Source organism: Alligator mississippiensis, chromosome 6, assembly GCF_030867095.1.
Source record: "Alligator mississippiensis isolate rAllMis1 chromosome 6, rAllMis1, whole genome shotgun sequence".
Classification (NCBI taxonomy): domain Eukaryota; kingdom Metazoa; phylum Chordata; order Crocodylia; family Alligatoridae; genus Alligator; species Alligator mississippiensis.
This window is the reverse complement of record NC_081829.1, coordinates 84918099-84935647: the sequence shown is the minus strand read 5'-3', so window position 1 is coordinate 84935647 and position 17549 is coordinate 84918099. Positions and strand designations below refer to the sequence as shown.

The 17549-nt window shown below is 41.3% G+C and overlaps 1 protein-coding gene across 1 annotated transcript in view; it reads left to right on the top strand.

Moving 5' to 3' along the window:
• Positions 1 to 17549, top strand: part of HTRA1 (HtrA serine peptidase 1) — a 58385-nt gene that overhangs the window by 39237 nt on the left and 1599 nt on the right. Inside the window, exons 4-8 of the mRNA XM_059730058.1 lie at positions 8636 to 8830; positions 9647 to 9679; positions 11663 to 11777; positions 11903 to 11960; positions 14627 to 14722. Coding sequence (XP_059586041.1) covers positions 8636 to 8830; positions 9647 to 9679; positions 11663 to 11777; positions 11903 to 11960; positions 14627 to 14722 — 497 coding nt within the window. The remainder of the gene's footprint in view (positions 1 to 8635; positions 8831 to 9646; positions 9680 to 11662; positions 11778 to 11902; positions 11961 to 14626; positions 14723 to 17549) is intronic.

Below are 17549 nucleotides of genomic sequence, written 5' to 3'. Positions count from 1 at the left end.
TAAAGCCAGAATAAAACTCTCTCAAAGAGAAAGTTATCAAATTGGAGAGTACTCCAAAGACTAAAATTACTGAAGAGTTAGAAGAATTGTATTTGGAAATGTGTTGCAAGTCAGATATTTACACCTTGCTTAAATAAAAACCAGATTGATTCCAGCTGCCTCCTGGTATTTGGAAACTGCAAACACCAAGGAAGGAAAGAAGCTTTTATGGTGGTCTAAAGAGAAGCAGGGTTAGCATAACAGAGGAAAAGTAAAGCTGAGCAACAAGAAGTGTGTTCTAATGATGAAGATCATTAGATGATCTTTCCAGAAAAGCTGAACTCCTGCATGGACGCTTAACATGGGCCACTCACCCCCATCCTATGTTAGCAGCTATGACATGGCAACATAGGAAAACATGCCCAAGCTGGGCTAAGGATTCTCATTCCTTCTTGCCACTAGTTACTTAGGCTTTGTCTCATTGGCAGGATTTGACTCCTGATCAGGGATCTGGGTTTTCCATTTGCCACAGACAAATGCAGTAAAGTCTGGGCTACTCATTTTAAGGAGAAGAACCCAGACTGTCTCTTTCAAAGGAGAAAAATGCAGGAAACAGTGCCCTTATAGGTTGGCAGAGTGTATGCTTACTGCCACTGGAGGGATCCACCTTTTGTTAGTATCGTTGTTATTAAGACCCTGAGCTGTACTTAGAATATTTAATTCCTTTTCTGGTTGAATTCTTAGACCTGGGATTTTCAACCTTTTTGAGCGAGTGTACACCCGGTGGCCGGTAGAGAAGGCAGGAGTCTCCCAGCAGCCAGTTGATTGGGGGGGGTCCCCCAGCATCCGGCCGGGGTGGGGTCCCCCCTGCAGCCAATCGGTGACATGGCAGCAGAAGTGGTGGTGCCCGCTGCTGAGTACCCCTTAGGCCATCCCAGGTACTCCCAGGGGTACGCATACCCCCCGGTTGAAAACCCCTGTCTTAGACTATACATTTAAGAAGGGACAGTGTGGCTTCTTCAGTGTTTCAGCCGAGATGAGGTTTTCCTATATGTTGAAAGCAGGAATGAAAGGTTTTGTATGAAAATATCATTAAAGTACTTTCTTTGCTGAAGGCTTACTTTGGGAAAGCACTGAACAAGCAAGATGTTATATTTGAGCCTGTACTTGGAAATACTTAGAATATTAAGCAAAATAGCCTTTTATGAGAAGCTAAATTTAAATCTAAATGGAATCATTTTTATGTTTTATAATTTTCCTGATAGCTTTTTTTAATACAGTAACAGGGAAAAAAATCTGTATATCTCAGTATTTATCTTTTCCCAATTTATTTCTGTCTTCCATTTAGCTTCACCCATTTCATGCCCTTTTCTCCTTCAGGACTCTGGTCTTAACCTTTCCTTTTTCTTTCTTATTTTGTATTGATATGACTGGCTTGGATACTGAACCTGCATTTCTGTTCAGTCAATTTTCTTGTAGTATGCTGGCTGTAGTTGTGCTCCTGTTACAGTATTGGTTCTCTTATGTTTTAAGAAAATATCAATATTTTAATGGGTCACAGTGGCATATTTTACAATACTTGTCCTTTTTACAAATTGTTCACAGACTTGGTCTAATAGAGGATTTCTTTTTAAGAATATGTGAAATGTTTGCAGAGATTTGCAATTCAGTGTAAATTTGTTCTGAAATATACTGTCATCTCAGTGCAGAAGCCAGATTTTGATTGTGGTTGTTGCAGTTTGTCTAGCTAAGTCCCTTTTCTGTAGTTTCAGAAAAGGAACATAGTTTCTGTAGTTTCAGGCCAGAATCCTTAGCAGATGCAAATAGGCAAATCTCCGTTGACTCAGCTGCCATATCTGCATTTACTAACTCACACCAGCTGAGTATCTGGCTCTGCTTGGTACATAGTTCTTTAATACTTGGTCTAGACTTTTGTAGCATTGCTGCAGCTGAATAGCTCATGAATTCCACCTAAACTTGTGTTAGTAGTGCTTGGAATTGTGTGCATTGAGGCTAGACAGACATTACACATAAACCAGTTTAAGTGATCAGAAACTGGTTTAAACCTGTAACAGAACCCATGTTCAGTACACATAAACCAGTTTGAAAATGGCTGAAACTGGTTTGAGATAAACCTGGTTGAATGTAGTATCAGACTTAACTCATTTGGGTCAAACTGATTTATACAATTTCTGTCCCAGACCCCTTGCTGCTTTAAGATAATCCAGACTCCCCAGCATCCTGGCATGCTCTCTGGACTGGGTGGGGCTCTCTGCTGCACAGCAGAGCTGGCCCTTCCCCTCTGCTCCCTGGCTGCAGCTTGGCAGAGACTGCAGGCATCTGCCTGGCTTTCCCCTGCTCCCTCCCTCCTCTCCCCACTCCCTGCTAAGCAAGGATTCCCTGTTCCCTCTGCCTTACACAGACACCTCTCAGCATTAGCTAGCAGACCACCTGCTGGCTATGGTCTGTGCTGTGGCAGATGGGACAAAGGCAAAAATCAACAGATAGCTAGTAATGTCCCTCTGTTGTTTTCTTAATGGGCTGGTAAACACTGAGTTATCAATTCCCTGCTGGGGCCCGGCCATGCTCCCCTCATCTCAGTGCTGTAGAAGGGAAGGGAGGGTTGCTCTAGCACCCCGCAGCTTCTAGCCTAAGCCACTGCAGGCATATGCCTGCATTTCTGGGATCTCTGTGCTGTTACAAACTGATTTAACCTAGCCAGGTTAGACTAACCTGCAAGATTGAATCAATTCAGGCTTAGGCTTTTTGAATGTCTGTCCCTAGCTTAAGGGTTTATAGGGCAAATCCATATTTAAAATGTAAAGACTTTGAAGTGAAAAATGCCTATGGTGCTATTGCCAACTGTTGGCTCTTTGCATGACAAAGGGTAAACAGCGAATCAGGCTCTGATTATGGTTTTACATGTTTAGGCATATTTCTCTTGTTTGTGCCCTGCCGGCTTTCAGATTTATTTTATGTTGTGATCCTTATATATAACACCCCTGAGAGATAATAGGAGGAAAAATGGAAGGAACGGTTTATGAATTGCTGAAGGCCACACAGTGAGTCATTGGCAGAGCTGGGGTTGGAAGTTTCTGGCTTCTAGCCCTGTGCTTTATGCACTGCATTATGCTGCATGGCATATTAGTTCATTTAGGCTTCTAATTAATCATCATGGCAGATCTATAGTCTCTGATAGGCTAGCTTGATGTTCTGTTTGTTGTTATAGCATCCTGGTGCTATAATAGTTCTTATGTAAAAATTAAGGAAAAATCTCTGTATTAGTTAAGAGGCCCTGGATGATTGGAAAATTCAGGGAAAATCTCCATTTATTAAGATGATTGTAAAAAAAGACCCATTTTTAAGAACAGAAAAAGGGAATCCTGGGATTTACAGACTAGTCAGCCTTACCTTGATACCTGGTAAGATCATGGAGCAAGTCCTTCAGAAATCTCTTGTGAAGCATGTAGAAGAGAACAAGGTGATCAGGGACAGCCAGCAAGGATTCACCAACAGCAAGTCATGTCTGACCAACCTGATTTTGCTCTCTGATAAAATGATATTGTCTCTGGATTGGAGGAGAACAGTGAATGTGATATACTTTCATTAAGATGTTTTGACACTGGCTCCCATGGTATCTCATTAACAGCCTAAGGAAATAAAGACTAGATTAAATTACTGTAAGGTGGATACAAAACAGGTTGGATCATCAGACTCAGTGGGTGCATTTACACGAGATGTTTACTGCGCAGTAGCCTAATAACACTGCGCAGTAGCCTAATAACACAGCACAGTGTTATTAAACTACTATGCAGTAAGTGTCACCAAAAAAATGTGCGCTGGAGCTACTGCATGGTAGCGCAAGTTACTGTGCATTTAGTTAGTAGTAACTAGGGTGCATTAATAAAGATGTAGATGCACCCAATGTAGATGCATCAATGGCTCAATGTCTAGTTGGGAGCAAGTATCAAGTAGGGCTCCCTAGAGGTCTTGGGTCTGGTACTGTTTAATATATTCTTGTAATCATTTGGGTAATGAGACTGAGTGTACACTTAGCAAATTTGTAGATGACACCAAGTTGGGTGGAGTTGCAGATGCTTTGGTGGATAGAGCTAGGATCCAGAATGACCTGGATAGACTGCAAAAATAGTCTGCATCAACCAGATGAAATTCAGTAAAATCCAGTTGTGGGCCCCACACTTCAAGAAGGAAGTGGACAAACTGGAAAGAGTCTGACTTGGCTGCTTGTAAAGCTTTCCTTGAACACCAGAAATATAAAGATGGCTTACTGAGAAAATAGATATGGGCAGTAAGGTCAGGAAAGCATACATGTCCCATTGACTTTAGTTTGCTTCCTAGTTTCCTAAATCACTGACGCACTTGAAATTTTTACTCTGGGTACCTTTCCCTGTTTCTGATCCTACAAAGAGTTCCTTGAGGCCCACACAACTCCACATTAACTTTAAAAATTCAATATTGACATAAATGAATGTAACTTCAGTCTCCCTTCAATGACCATGATAAATGAATAGGTTACTTTTGTAGTTACAGAACATTAGTTCAAAAACCTTTTTCTTGAGATACTACTAGTTTCTTACAGAAACATCCAGTATAGACAGCACATGGTTTTCAAAATGATGTTTCATAATATATTAGAGCGAGGACATTTTTACAGTTGATTTTTTTGTTTTAAGCAAATGAAAGGTTAGCCTAACTCTTTCCAGAAGGCATGTTGAATCACATAAATGATCCACAGCCAATCCATACAGTGTTGGACTTTGAACTGAAATTTAACTAATATAGGCCCAGGCTTGAACACTCAGCACGATCAAAAATAATTGCATTAGTCAGAGATTGTTCATGCCTTTTCTTCCTGCTGCCAAATGCAATTCTGGCAACACAAATGTTTATGTAAGTCAAACACTAAATACATTTTGTTGGGGTTACATCAGGTTCTTTTTTTTTCCATTATTGATTGAGGAAAATATTGCTTACTCTGCAGGATATTTTTTGTCAGTTATCTCTTGCATATATTAGTTTTAAATGTCACCATGTCCTCAAAGTATTTGGCTGTATATTGTTACCAGTATAAATTTTAGTAAGATTATATCTGCAGGAGTTTGAAAGAGACATCCAGGGTAAACTTGTGCCTCTGAAAAGAAGAGTTGTGCTGGAAGGGTTATGCTGTCTAAGCAACAGTCTTAAATATATGCTGTTTAAGCCATAAGGCATCTGGGGGAGTGTGCTGAATAATGATAACTGTTTTATATTTTCCAAAGAGGTAGCTAGCACTTCTACTAGTAACAGAAAGAGGAAACAGAACAGTGTCCTGTCCAGGGCTATCTGCTCGGTGTGATCTTGGGCTTTCCAATGAAACCAGAAATCAAATTTATAAGTAACTTCTGCATCTTATGTTGGTGGAGTTCTCTGTGAATTCCAGGGTTTTCTGTATTTGCTGCCCTGGTTTGGCCCTTAGGCAGTGTTCATTTAGCTACACTGCACTGCAACATCTGAAAGTGTTTCTTGAAATTTGATGAAATACGAGGGGAAGTTTCTCTCGTGCTTTGTTGCTTATCCAGTTGTTTCAGTGTAGTCAGTAGCTGGTTAATTATTGTCTTGCTGTCTTGAGACTAGGAGATGAAGTTTCCATAGAGCATCTTGTCCTGTCTTAAGGGTTTGGCAATCAGTTTTATTAAAACAGTATGTTCATCTCAATAAGATTTTTGGTAGAATTGAAATGATGTTGGATAAAAGGATATAGCTGGCTTATTAACTGAGGTCTGTGATTTGTATCTATGTTGTACTATGTATTCCTCTTCTTGTTTCTGTACACTACACTTGACCATTTTGTTACACATCCTTATGCTCCTTTATTGTACTTTGTGAGATCTTTCATTTTACAGGTGCTTTCAAGCAGCGGGCACAACAGCAGGTATTGCATAGTCTGAGGGTCCACGCTGCAGTCACAGGTGGCTGAACAGTGATACAGCCCCACTTCTTCATTAGTTCCTTGGATCGTCCAGCTCCAGTACATAGGCAACTGAGACACCACCACCTTTACTGTGGTTTGTCGTACCATATATTGACTAACATAATTGGTGCTATTTTCATGCGACAAATATTTGATGCATTCCAGAACATGTTCTATAAAATACAACCCCAGTTGAAATATTTTTGAGTAATACAACGCCAAGTAATATATTTTGAGTTCTGTATATTTTGTTTGGATCACTGTAGTGACTTCCAGTCTCTAAACACCACTTAATAGTTTATATTGTCTAATTTTTAAAGTCGCCAATAAAAGAAAACTATTAAGGTTCTGGTTCCTGATTTTTCATCCCCCTCCCCCCAATTTAAACTCATTTAAAATTTTTGTTTTGTATCATAGTTAATAGATCACTGTTATTGCTTTCCAAAGGTAATATTATCACTAAGTTGAAAGTTATTAAGTTACGTAATAGTAACCAATGCATGCTTGATATTAAGTAGATTTGGTTATACTAAAACTTCATATACATTTATTACTCCTTTCAAATTAGGCACATGTATTTTGTTGCTCTTGAATCAAAAGAGCTACACCCATAATCCAAAATAATTAAATTAGACAATTTGTGCATCCTCTTGTTCCAAAGAAGCTGTTGCTAAATTTCCAAAAATGTCAGAGCAAGGACATATTTTGCCCCTAAACCCATTTAACATCTCTTCTAACTATATATTTGGTCTAATAGAATATATTTCTAAACAAATTCTGCTACTCACAGAAGTAGAAGTCAGATTTGTTTGGATGCCTCAAGTTTTAGGGGCTCAACACTCAGAATTTCAGGGCAAGCATCATCTGAAAGTCAGGCACTCATGGGATCGAAAGCTGAGTCTCACAAAATAATCAGTGTCACTTCCCTGTTCTGAACATTTAGAGCCATATAATGTGCATTGGTGGGGATGATGACTCATCACAGAATGAGAAGCTTAAATCAAGTTATCCATGTGTTCCTGACTGGTTAGTTATTCCTACCTATTTAATTAATACTTGGCTGTGGCCATTGCCTTTCTTTTTCTTATCCTGACATCTAATAGTATCACTTTTAAACTCTGTTATAGGAATCAGTGAAGCTTAGCCCACATTTCCAAATTCCGGGTCCCTGACCTGCAAGCACTTATGCCTGCAGCTAACTTCATGCATGTGAGCATTTCAGTGATGTCAGTGAGCGCAATCAGATCACCCTTCCTGAATTAAACATTTGTAAAGGTCATATAATTGGGACCACACATACAAAATGTCTTTTGGGAAAACTAAAGAATAAGTAACATTATCAAAAGCATCAAAATGGAACTTAAGAGTGTGACCTAGGTCTTTTTTGGGTTGGTGAGGTTAGTAGTCTTTTTGTACTGTGTATAATGCATGGGGTTCGGGGGCTTCCGAGCAACCTTTACTGACATAAGAAGGTAAATAAAGAGAATGAACATTGATCGGCCATTTCAAGCTTCTTTTTTATGTGAGAGTTGTGGGGTGCTAAGGAGTCCCCGTTCTCTGCCACTTTCTCAGACTGCTGTCTGTGGAGATCATCTGTGTCCCTCTCTGCTCCCTCTGGACTGGAACTAGCCAGCTCAGTCTCTTCCCGCTTGTTACTCTGGGAGGAACATACTCCTATCCTTCTGTCCAGCACACTGGAAATGCACTGCACTTGTCTTTCCTGCCTTTTTTCTCTACAACCCAACTCCTACATATGTTGGTTGAAGCAGATAGAGCTATGGCTTTAAGTTACAGGGTGAGGTGTGAGAGGCTAGTGATGCCAAGATGCAGCTGATTCACCAGGGGCACTATCTGGGACTTGGTTCGCTGAAAGCAGTGAAGAATAAAATCAAGTCTTCAAAAACGAAATACTTGTTGCAATTGCTGATTTTCATGGATGTCTGTGGATTAGTTCTTTGGTTCAGGATAAATATTCTGGGTTAGAGATGGGGTACCAAAATAATAGGAGGTTGTATACTGGGGGATCCTATCTACTACTGTACTACTATAATATAAACCGTAAAAGGCGAAAGATTTTTGCGATCTGAAGAGAAGCCAGAGCTATAAAGCCTATAATAAAACCTTATTAAAAGCTTTAAAACCTTAATTAGCAATGACCCTCAGAAGAAGAGTTTGCCTTTAAAGGGGGTAGGGATAGATTTAATTTCTTTTATACTTTTTCAATAGAAAAACCTATAGGTTGGAGAATTTACACGTCACTTCTCAGCGTAGGAATCGGTTTTAGCCATGTCTACGTTTAGTTAATTCAAGCTTTTCTCTGTATTTTTCCTTTTTAGTATTCAGTATCACGCAGTACGTCATTTTTCCATCTGTAATTGTTTGCTAATTATTTTAAGAAGCTGTCAGAAATGTTTCTGACCCCAGTGTCTTCAGATGTTTGTTTTGGAGAACTGCGTGTAGAGGTTCTTTTGTTCCATAATTGATTTTGATGTAATGGGTACTTTTTGTTGAAAAAGAAGTGTTGCAGTCTAAAGAGCCACGCTCCTTAGATTAAAAAGTTCACAGAAATATTGCTTGCGTATATTTTTTCCTTGTTTAAATCAATGTATGCGTGTTTCAATGGTTTTGTTTTTCTCTGTGTCAGAATTTTTTTTTTTCTTCTTTTTTAATATCATTAACGTGTAGGGCAAATTACCAGTTTTGCTGCTTGGCCGATCTGCAGACCTGAGGCCTGGAGAATTTGTGGTTGCGATTGGAAGTCCATTTTCTCTTCAAAACACAGTGACTACTGGGATAGTTAGTACCACTCAACGCGGAGGCAAAGAATTGGGACTTCGGAACTCCGATATGGACTACATCCAGACAGATGCAATTATCAATGTAGGTCACTTTTTCATAGAATTGTGTAATTCTTATTCCATTGAATTTAGATTTCTGGATCCAGCTGTTAGCTACACGTCCATGAACAATTTTTTCCTAAGGAAAGAGGGTGTTGATGAATTTTCTTGGAAAAAAAAAAAAGGACTTTTATCAGTCTGAATATGGAAAGCAGCCATGCAGCGGTATTTAATTATTTTTTTTTAAAGTCTTGAACAGTATCATGTATAACTTCTGACCTCAGTTGGAAATTATTATAAACTGAAAGGGTGAAAGTAGTCTCTGGCTGCCAAACACCTTTTAAAAATCCATCTTTTTTTTCTTTTTTTAAAGAAGCAAGTTTGAATTTGAGGATCCAAGTTTGCTTTTACACCAAGATGAAATGATACTTTTTGTTCTCTTACTGTTAGCCCTGTATGAGCTTTTAAATCAGAACACTTGTTCCCTGAGCTGTCTTTGCACAGGGTGTAGCAGTGGGGGGGGGAGGGCACCTGTGTAAATGGTGCAGGTGGGAGGCCCCCATGGCTTGCAGCATTGCAGCCTGTGTAGTGTGCAGCCCTTGGCTGCTTAGAAGTTGGACAGCCCTGCTCTGGATCATTAGTGCAGGACTGCTAAGAAACCACAGTTGTTTTCTTAAGTTTGTGGCAGGACAAGGGAAGGCCAGCTCTTCGGGAAAACTGAACTAAAAAGGGGTACATTTAAAGATCCTAAATGGCTGCTAGAAAGTGGGAGATTATTTCAAAAGTGCCTTTAATTTCTGCTTATAGTAAAGTCATGCAGTGATATTAAAATATATCCTTTCTATTTATTTATTTTTAGTATGGAAATTCTGGCGGACCGCTAGTGAACTTGGTAAGAATTCCTTTTTACATGTGTGTGCTTGACATAAACTTGATTCTTTTTTTATTAGATAAATTTGTCAAAGGAAAGGGGCTCGGTGATGTTGCTAACTGGCTGTGACTGTACAAACATCGCAGGGTTCTTACTAATCACTCATCTCAGTTTGCTTTGGCTAGTCACAGGATGTATTTGGATTTCAGTAGTCAAAGTGTTTGCCATTTGTTTTTAAAATGAGTGTAATGCCTGATATGACATGTAAAAGATGATAAAATATTTTTATTTTTATAAAATAAGTGAGATAATTGCCCTAATTACAATCTGTGTTGTTGGCAAGCTCACTGAATCCTGAAGTTGAGGTCAGTGGTAGTGGGATTGGTTCTTCCTTGCAGTTCCACACTCTGAGAGCCTGGAAGAATCCTAATGTGGATCAGGGCAGTGGATGTTCATGGCCTGGCCTACAATTTGAAATTTATCTGACCCTCTTCGAAAACAGTTGCTAGCAAACTCAAGAAAAAGCTACGTTTTAGAGCTGGGTTGCTGAGAGCGAGCGAGTGAGCAAGGTTTGGTTGAAAACAAAGGAACAAGTATTAGACTTGGCAGCCTTCAACTAGGTATCTAGGGACAGCTGGACTTTGGGAGCAGAAATTCTGCTTCATAGGAAATGCTGGCTTTCAGATTATTTTGTTTCCACTGAGAAACTTCCTTGAAATTCCAAAACAAAAATTTGGGTGTGTGGAAACCGCTTTTTCCAGCTAAAACTTCTTTTGCTATAGCCTTAGCAACAAGCAGTGCTGGGGAGCAGGCTCGCCTTGGATTGAATGTTATATTATTTGTTTTAATAAATCTCATCCTTCTTACTGACATTGTACTGATTGCCAGACTGTGCCCTACAGATGGACATCATCTTCTCACAAATCCAAATGTGAATGCTACTAGATAACATAGCACAAGGGGTCTTGCGCAGCCAGGTGATTTAGAGCAGGGATGGCCACCCTGCTCTAAATCAGCATGAATTCTGAAGTCTGTGTGTGGCATGTAGTGGACCGGGGAGGGGATAGATGGCAGGTGGCAGATAGGGCAAGGAGCAGAGCACATAATCATGCAGGGAGCACTGGGCAGAGAGCAGAAGGCAGAGCAGCAGATCAGGTACAAGAAAGGGACAGGAGTAGCATGTAGGGAGGTGGCAGGGCTAATGTATAGCACGCTTTCCAAAATAGCTGGCCCCCCACAGATTTAGAGCAGTCATCTGGGATGTGCATATTCAGGTCCTTGTGCTGTCATAGTTTTGCATCCAAGGGCCTTGTCCTGACAGTTGGCTGTAGAATTAATCCATCTCTGTGGCCCAGTGAAGATTTAATTATTTTCACAAGATGAAACTGTTCCAACAGGAGAGATCAAAGAGACTGACTCTAAATCAGTGATGAAGGTCTGCCTGAGCCTGACCATCAGTTTGATTCTGGGGTTCCTACGTCTCAGCTGAGTGCTACCACTGACCATCAGGTTCTTGGCCATGGCGGGATGTCTCTCTTTCTAGAAATTCCATCTGGGACCTGATAACTCCTTCTCCATGAACTCCTCCTCACAACTTTCATACCTAGGAAAAGCTTCTGGTGTTGATTAACTGTTGTTCATCAGAAATACTGAGTCGCAAAGTAATTCCTCATCATCTTAAATGCTGACTAGTAGAGTATCCCCCAGTGAACACCCCTGGAATGAATTGCAAACAATGGAAACAACTATACAATAAGATCCTGCTGGTTGTGAGTTCAGGGAATAGCTTTTTTGGTTTGTTTGTTTTGTTTTTTTTAGTTTAAACTTGAAAATTAAAGTAAAACGAACGCTTGAAACTTAATGGAGAAATACAGTTTAAAAATAGTCTACAGTAATTTTTTGCAGGTACATTTTTTGTTACTACATGTAAGAACTCTTCCCTTACGTTATTTCTCTATGGCTTGTCATGCTTCCTAAAATATCTTTTTTTTTTTATTTCTCCAGGATGGTGAGGTGATTGGGATTAACACGTTAAAAGTGACAGCTGGAATCTCCTTTGCAATTCCATCTGATAAAATTAAAAAGTTTTTAACTGAATCCCATGACAGACAATCAAAAGGTATTGTACTATGTGTTTGAAAATGTATATGTAATGTGTTAGAGAACCAAAATAAAAATATTTTTTTATCTTCGAGACCCACAGTGCTTCCTGTCAAGGCTGTTTTCTTTTTTTCTTGGTACCAGGGAAAGCTGTAACGAAGAAGAAGTACATTGGCATACGGATGATGTCGCTCACTCCTAGGTAAGTAGAGATGGTCAGTTTTTCATTTATCCATATATTTAGTTGGATATGGCTATTTGTGTATTGTGAGCAAACTAATCTCCACAGTAACAGTAGGAGACCTTCATAGATAAGTTTTCAGAATTTGGCCTTCTGTAGACCCTGCTGATATTTCTGCCAGTACTTGGCTGTCTTTTTTATGCTTGTGACTATAACATGCCATGAAACCTTCAATGGATCTTCATGGAAGCCATTTTTAATAACACCACTGCTTTCTCCAAAAAGGCCACAAGAAAGAGTATTAAACAACTGCTGTTCGGCCCTGGGGGAATGCTACATATGATGATCCACATGGATCTATTGTGAGGTTTAGGTGGGGAAAGCAGGGGCTATTGTATCTTTATGAATCATACCACCTAACTGCATATATACCATACTGATCCAGTTATAAGGTAACCCCACATATAAATCAACTGCAGGTTTTCAGGTTCAGTAACAAAATACAGCTTTTTTTCCCATGAGTATAAATCAGTAACTATAGATAAACACTGCAAGCTGCTATTGTCTTTGTAAAATCTTGCAGGGAAAACAAATAACCCAGGAAAGGACCGAAAGGGGTAAATGAAATAAAAACACTAAAATAAAAACTGCACTAAAAAAGATGTTGCCCTGGTATTTATAATGCATGGGCAAAAGCATGGCAAATACAGAAGTCAGGATGTAGGGGGTGTGAATGTAGGTCAGTCTTGCTTGGAAGTTGAGTGCAATTTTTATGGCTCTTTGGAGGGACCAAAAAGGTATTGTAAGATTACAGTATACCTGACTAATGGGACCAGATCACTGAAACTGGTGGTTCTGTCAGGTCCTGTTGGTTCACTCCATTCAGATAAAAATTGCCCTAGCAAGACTTGAGTAACACATGTGGTCTTGCCAGAACACAAGCCGTGTTTCTTAGGGCCACTTTACATGTACAGGTAAAAGTGCGGTGGGATCTAACGTGTGATCTGCCCAATTGCTTCTTCTGCCATGCCACGCATGCATGGCAAGAGGCACGATTGTGGGATTGTGCCTTAGATCCCATCATGCCTTATTGCTAGTGCAGGGGGAACCCAGGGTCAGGGCTGCCTGTTTCACGCACCCTCAAGGCTGTGATTGCGGCAGTTGCTGGGGTTGAAAGTCCTGTTAGTTGTGGAACTCCCAGCTCTGGCCAGGCATGGTGCACCCTGCAGCTGGGATCCCCATTGGCTGACAGAGTCCCAGCTACACATGTAAATTAAAGCTCAATAGCAACCAGCTATAAGGTTAGTACACATTTTTGAGATCTAATTTTATAGCTGTTTGGAGCTTTTTATAGCATGCTAGCTAGTCTCAAGGGCTCAGTACAAAAATTACACATAAACTGGTATAAGTGATTGGAAACTGGTTTGAATCTGTAACACAACGTAAGTTCAGTGCACATAAGCTGCTTTCAAAATGGCCAAAACTGGTTTAAGATAAACCTAGATAGATGTAGTATCATACTTAACTGATTTAGGTTACATCAGTTTATTGAACTTCTGTCCCAGATTCCCTCCAGATTTAAGTTAACTCATGGTCCCCCAGCCCCTCAGGATGCTTTGCACTTCCCCCATAAGCTCCTCCTTGCAGGGTGGGTGGGCTACCCTTGGCCCAAGCTGTCTGCTCCAGCAGGGCAGGGAGGTGTGCTCTAGGTTTCTCTAGCATCTGGCCTGGGCCACTGTAGGCACATGGCTGCATTTCTGGAACCAAAGTGAATGTCTTAACTTGCTTATTAGTTCTGTCTACACAGCTTAAACTAATCTGTGACAGCTGAATTGATTAAACCTTTGGCTTTTTGATTGTCTGTACTTAGCCAAGGTAATTGCACAGTTAACTAGTTCATTGCACAATACAGGCGACCCTCGCCATTTATGGGGGATACGTTCTCGTATCCCCCGCAAATGACAAAATCCGTGAATAAGGCACTGCATTCATGAACACCGTCTGTGTTCATGAATTCAGTGCCCCTGGCAGCTGGGGGGATGGGGAGGTGAGCACGGCTGCTCTGGTGACTACCGGAGCCTGGCGGCGGCAGCAGGAGCCTGGTGGCAGCAAGTGTGGAGCTCCTGAGGAGCTCCTTTAAGTTTATTTAAGAAGCGGGTTCAGCATTCGCGAATATTTGAAACGGTGAATGCCGAACCCACAAATAGTGAGGGTTTCCGGTATCTTTAATATGTAGAGGAAGCCTTAAACTTTGCAGCTGTTTCTGGATGTCTAGTTAAGAGTAGCCAAAACTGTGTTAACTGTGATGGGTATAAATCTTTGTGGGTTTTCTCTTGAATCTGGATGTCATTACTGTTTTGCCTTTGTTACCCAGTAAGTGCTTTATTGTAATGTGCTTTGCAAGGAGTTACTCCTGAAAATTTAAAGTAATGGGTCGGTGTTTTAAGTTTTTGTTTTCTTGCAAGTATTGAAATGACTGCCAGTAAAAATGAAACAAAGCAAACAAACTCTTGTACCAAGAAATCTTTATGCTTCAAAATGTTTAATAGTTCTTAAAACACTGTTGAGCCTTAGAAATTGAACTGCATTGCAATATATGTCACTTCAGTTTTTATATCATACATTAGTAAACAGAAATTACATGACCCTTTGTCAAAATATATTAATGTCACTGTTACTTCTTTCAGCAAAGCTAAAGAGCTGAAGGATCACCATAAAGATTTTCCTGATGTTATTTCTGGAGCCTATATTATAGAAATAATACCAGATACACCAGCTGAAGCGTAAGTTAAAAGATTTTCTTTCAACACAGCCAACACCACCTGTTTAAGGAATTAGTAATAAGAAGCTTTCACATCTAAATTAAGTTTCTAAAGTAACCAGATTACAATCTGATAACTGTTAGATTAAAACGGTGATTTCAGTTAAGTATTTCACGGGCAGCCACCAATATTACAACATGAATATTGCAGTGAAACTCTTGTCACAAATCTCAGCCTAGAGTTTAAGATTTAAGCATTAAATGGTTGTGATAGTTAATTTATCCTTTCACACTAAGTAAAAGGATAAATTTAGCTATCACAACATTTAATGCTTAAATTGGTTTAGGCATGTTGGTCTGGAAGTGTGGGAGATATGCCACTACTGCCCATGTTCTGTGCTCTTTACTGGCAGAAATCTCCAATCATCAGAATATTTCTGTTATTTTTCATGAGCATTTTAATTCTTATGAATCAATTAATTACTTGGCATTTTGGGTAGAAGAGGAAAAAACTTATCAAGATCATGAAACCGGAGCTATTATAGGACAAGAGCAAAAGTTATCATAGTGTCAAAGCAGCATGGTTAGTATTAGAGGCATGTAGGCATAAAACAAATTTGAACTAATACTCGTTGGCATTTTTTTGATGGCCTGTGTGCAAAGTATCTAGCACTAATATCTAGCTAATAAATAGCCACAATATAACAGTCACTTAGTGCAAGATGAATTTAGTTCTTCAGTGTGCTATTTCTAAATGTGCCTGTTTGACATGGGGATAACACTGGATTTAACTTGGGGTGAGACTACATTTTAAGGAATGCAGAAGTCCTAGACTGTGAAAATGGAAATAGTAGGAAAGAGAGAAGCAGAAAAGAAGAAATCTGAGACTGAATAAATCTTAGGTCATGAAGACAAGCTCAGAATCTGAATATTTGATAAGTAAAGGATTACCCTGAAATTAAATATTATTCATCCTTGTATACTGCACAGAAAATCGGATGATTAAGGTTGCTTTTTTCACCAGGACAGGTTGTTCAAATAGTTCTTGCTGCCGTAAGGCTTATACCATTCTTGGGGTATGTCTGTACAAGATGCTTTACTGCACAGTAGACTAACCTGTAAATACATGTATTACACTAACTGCACAGTAGATACTGCTAACTGCCCCACAGCAGATACTGCACAGTAGGGCTTATGTAGATGCTGACCGGGAGCAGGTTTGCTCCCAGTCCGCCACACAAGCAGGGGGCCCAGTCTTGGTGCTGCTCAGCTCCTGGCTCCCTGCAGAAACCAGGAGCCGTTCGGCTTGGGGAGGGGTCCCTCTCTGCTCTCTCCCCCTCGTCTCCCCATCCTGGCACTGTGGGGATCCAGGCTCCCCACAGGAGCAGGGAGCTGAGCAGCACTGGGACTGGGGAGCTAGTGGTGGGGCAGCTAGCAGTGAGCCCCTGGCTGGATGGGGAATCCTCACTCAGCCGAGGGAGGCAGGGAGTTGTCCCACCGGCGGGGCAGCTAGCAGCGAGCCCCTGGATCCCCACCTAGCCGGGGGCTTGCTGCTAGTTGCCTCAGCAGCAGATCAATGCAGGGGGCTGGGACCTGTCCCTCTCTCACAGCTCTTTCCCAGCCCCGTGCCTTGATTGCCAGATCAGGGCATGGGGCTGTGAAAGAGCTGCATGGTAAGGGGTAGGTCCGAGCCAGCCTCAGGCTGTGCAGAGCAGTCTCTGTGCAGCCTGGAGCTGGCTGGGACCTTGCCTAAACCAGGACAGGACCTGGCCAGCCCTGGTCTGTGCAGAGCAGTCAATGCAGCCTGGGGTTGACTGGGACCTGCCCCGGACCAGGCCCCGGCCAACCCCAGACCAGGACAGGTCCTCGCCAACCCCAAGCTGTGTTGGGAAGCCCTGCTGGGCACAGGGTTTGTCCCCATGTGCATGGGACAAGAGAGCTCTGCAGCAGCAGCTCTCTCCTGGCCCCATGCGCATCAGGATCCTTCCCGATACGTACCGGGTCGGGAGATGTCTGCTGCTGCTGCAGCCGACAGGGCTCTCCTGGCCCTGTGCACATGGGGACTGGCCCTGTGCTCCATGCCAGCCCCCCGGCTGGCACCCAGAGGGAGCCTGGAGCTCCCCCTGGCTGCTGCAGCCCTGTACCGGGTTGCTCCCATTGGGAGCAGATCTACTCCGAAGAGGGAACATGTGTAAATAAGCTCCTGGGCAGGCTTACTGCGCAGTATTTTTACTGTGCAGTAAGTCTACTACAAATTAATAGCATTTGTAGATGAACCCCTTGAGAGCTAGAGGAAGAGAGGCAGGTTCTGTTATCTATATAGAGAGACCAACAATTCCAGATGGACTGAGCTGGACTGTCCAACTTTTGGCTCTCTAAAGGGATCTGTTTTCCTAAAATACAGATCACCTGACCGACCTCTGAAACGCATGCTCATTTAAGGCCCTTCAAGTAAGGGACTGGAGATCTCTAGTTGTTTGAAAATGTTGACCAAAGCTTTTGTAAAGCATTTATCTGTGGGTGGAAAAGGCCTATGAATATTTTGTGGTTGTGTAAAAGGATGCTGCTCAAGGGCTGAATCATGTCTCATCTGGTTACTTGGGTTAGTATTTCCATGACTCGGAGCCAGAGTTTCATGCAAGACAGGGCAAGCCCAGAAGGTATGTACAGTGTCTCCGCTTCCCTGCTCCTACCCCATCCCTCAGGACTAGCAGCAGTCTTGGCTAGCTTTTATATAACAAATACAAGAGGAACCCAGTGCAGAGCATGAAAGACCTTTAGTAGAAGGAATATGTTCTATACTGTTTTCTGCTATTGTCCTTTGTTTTACTTTGGTATGCTGTTTGGCA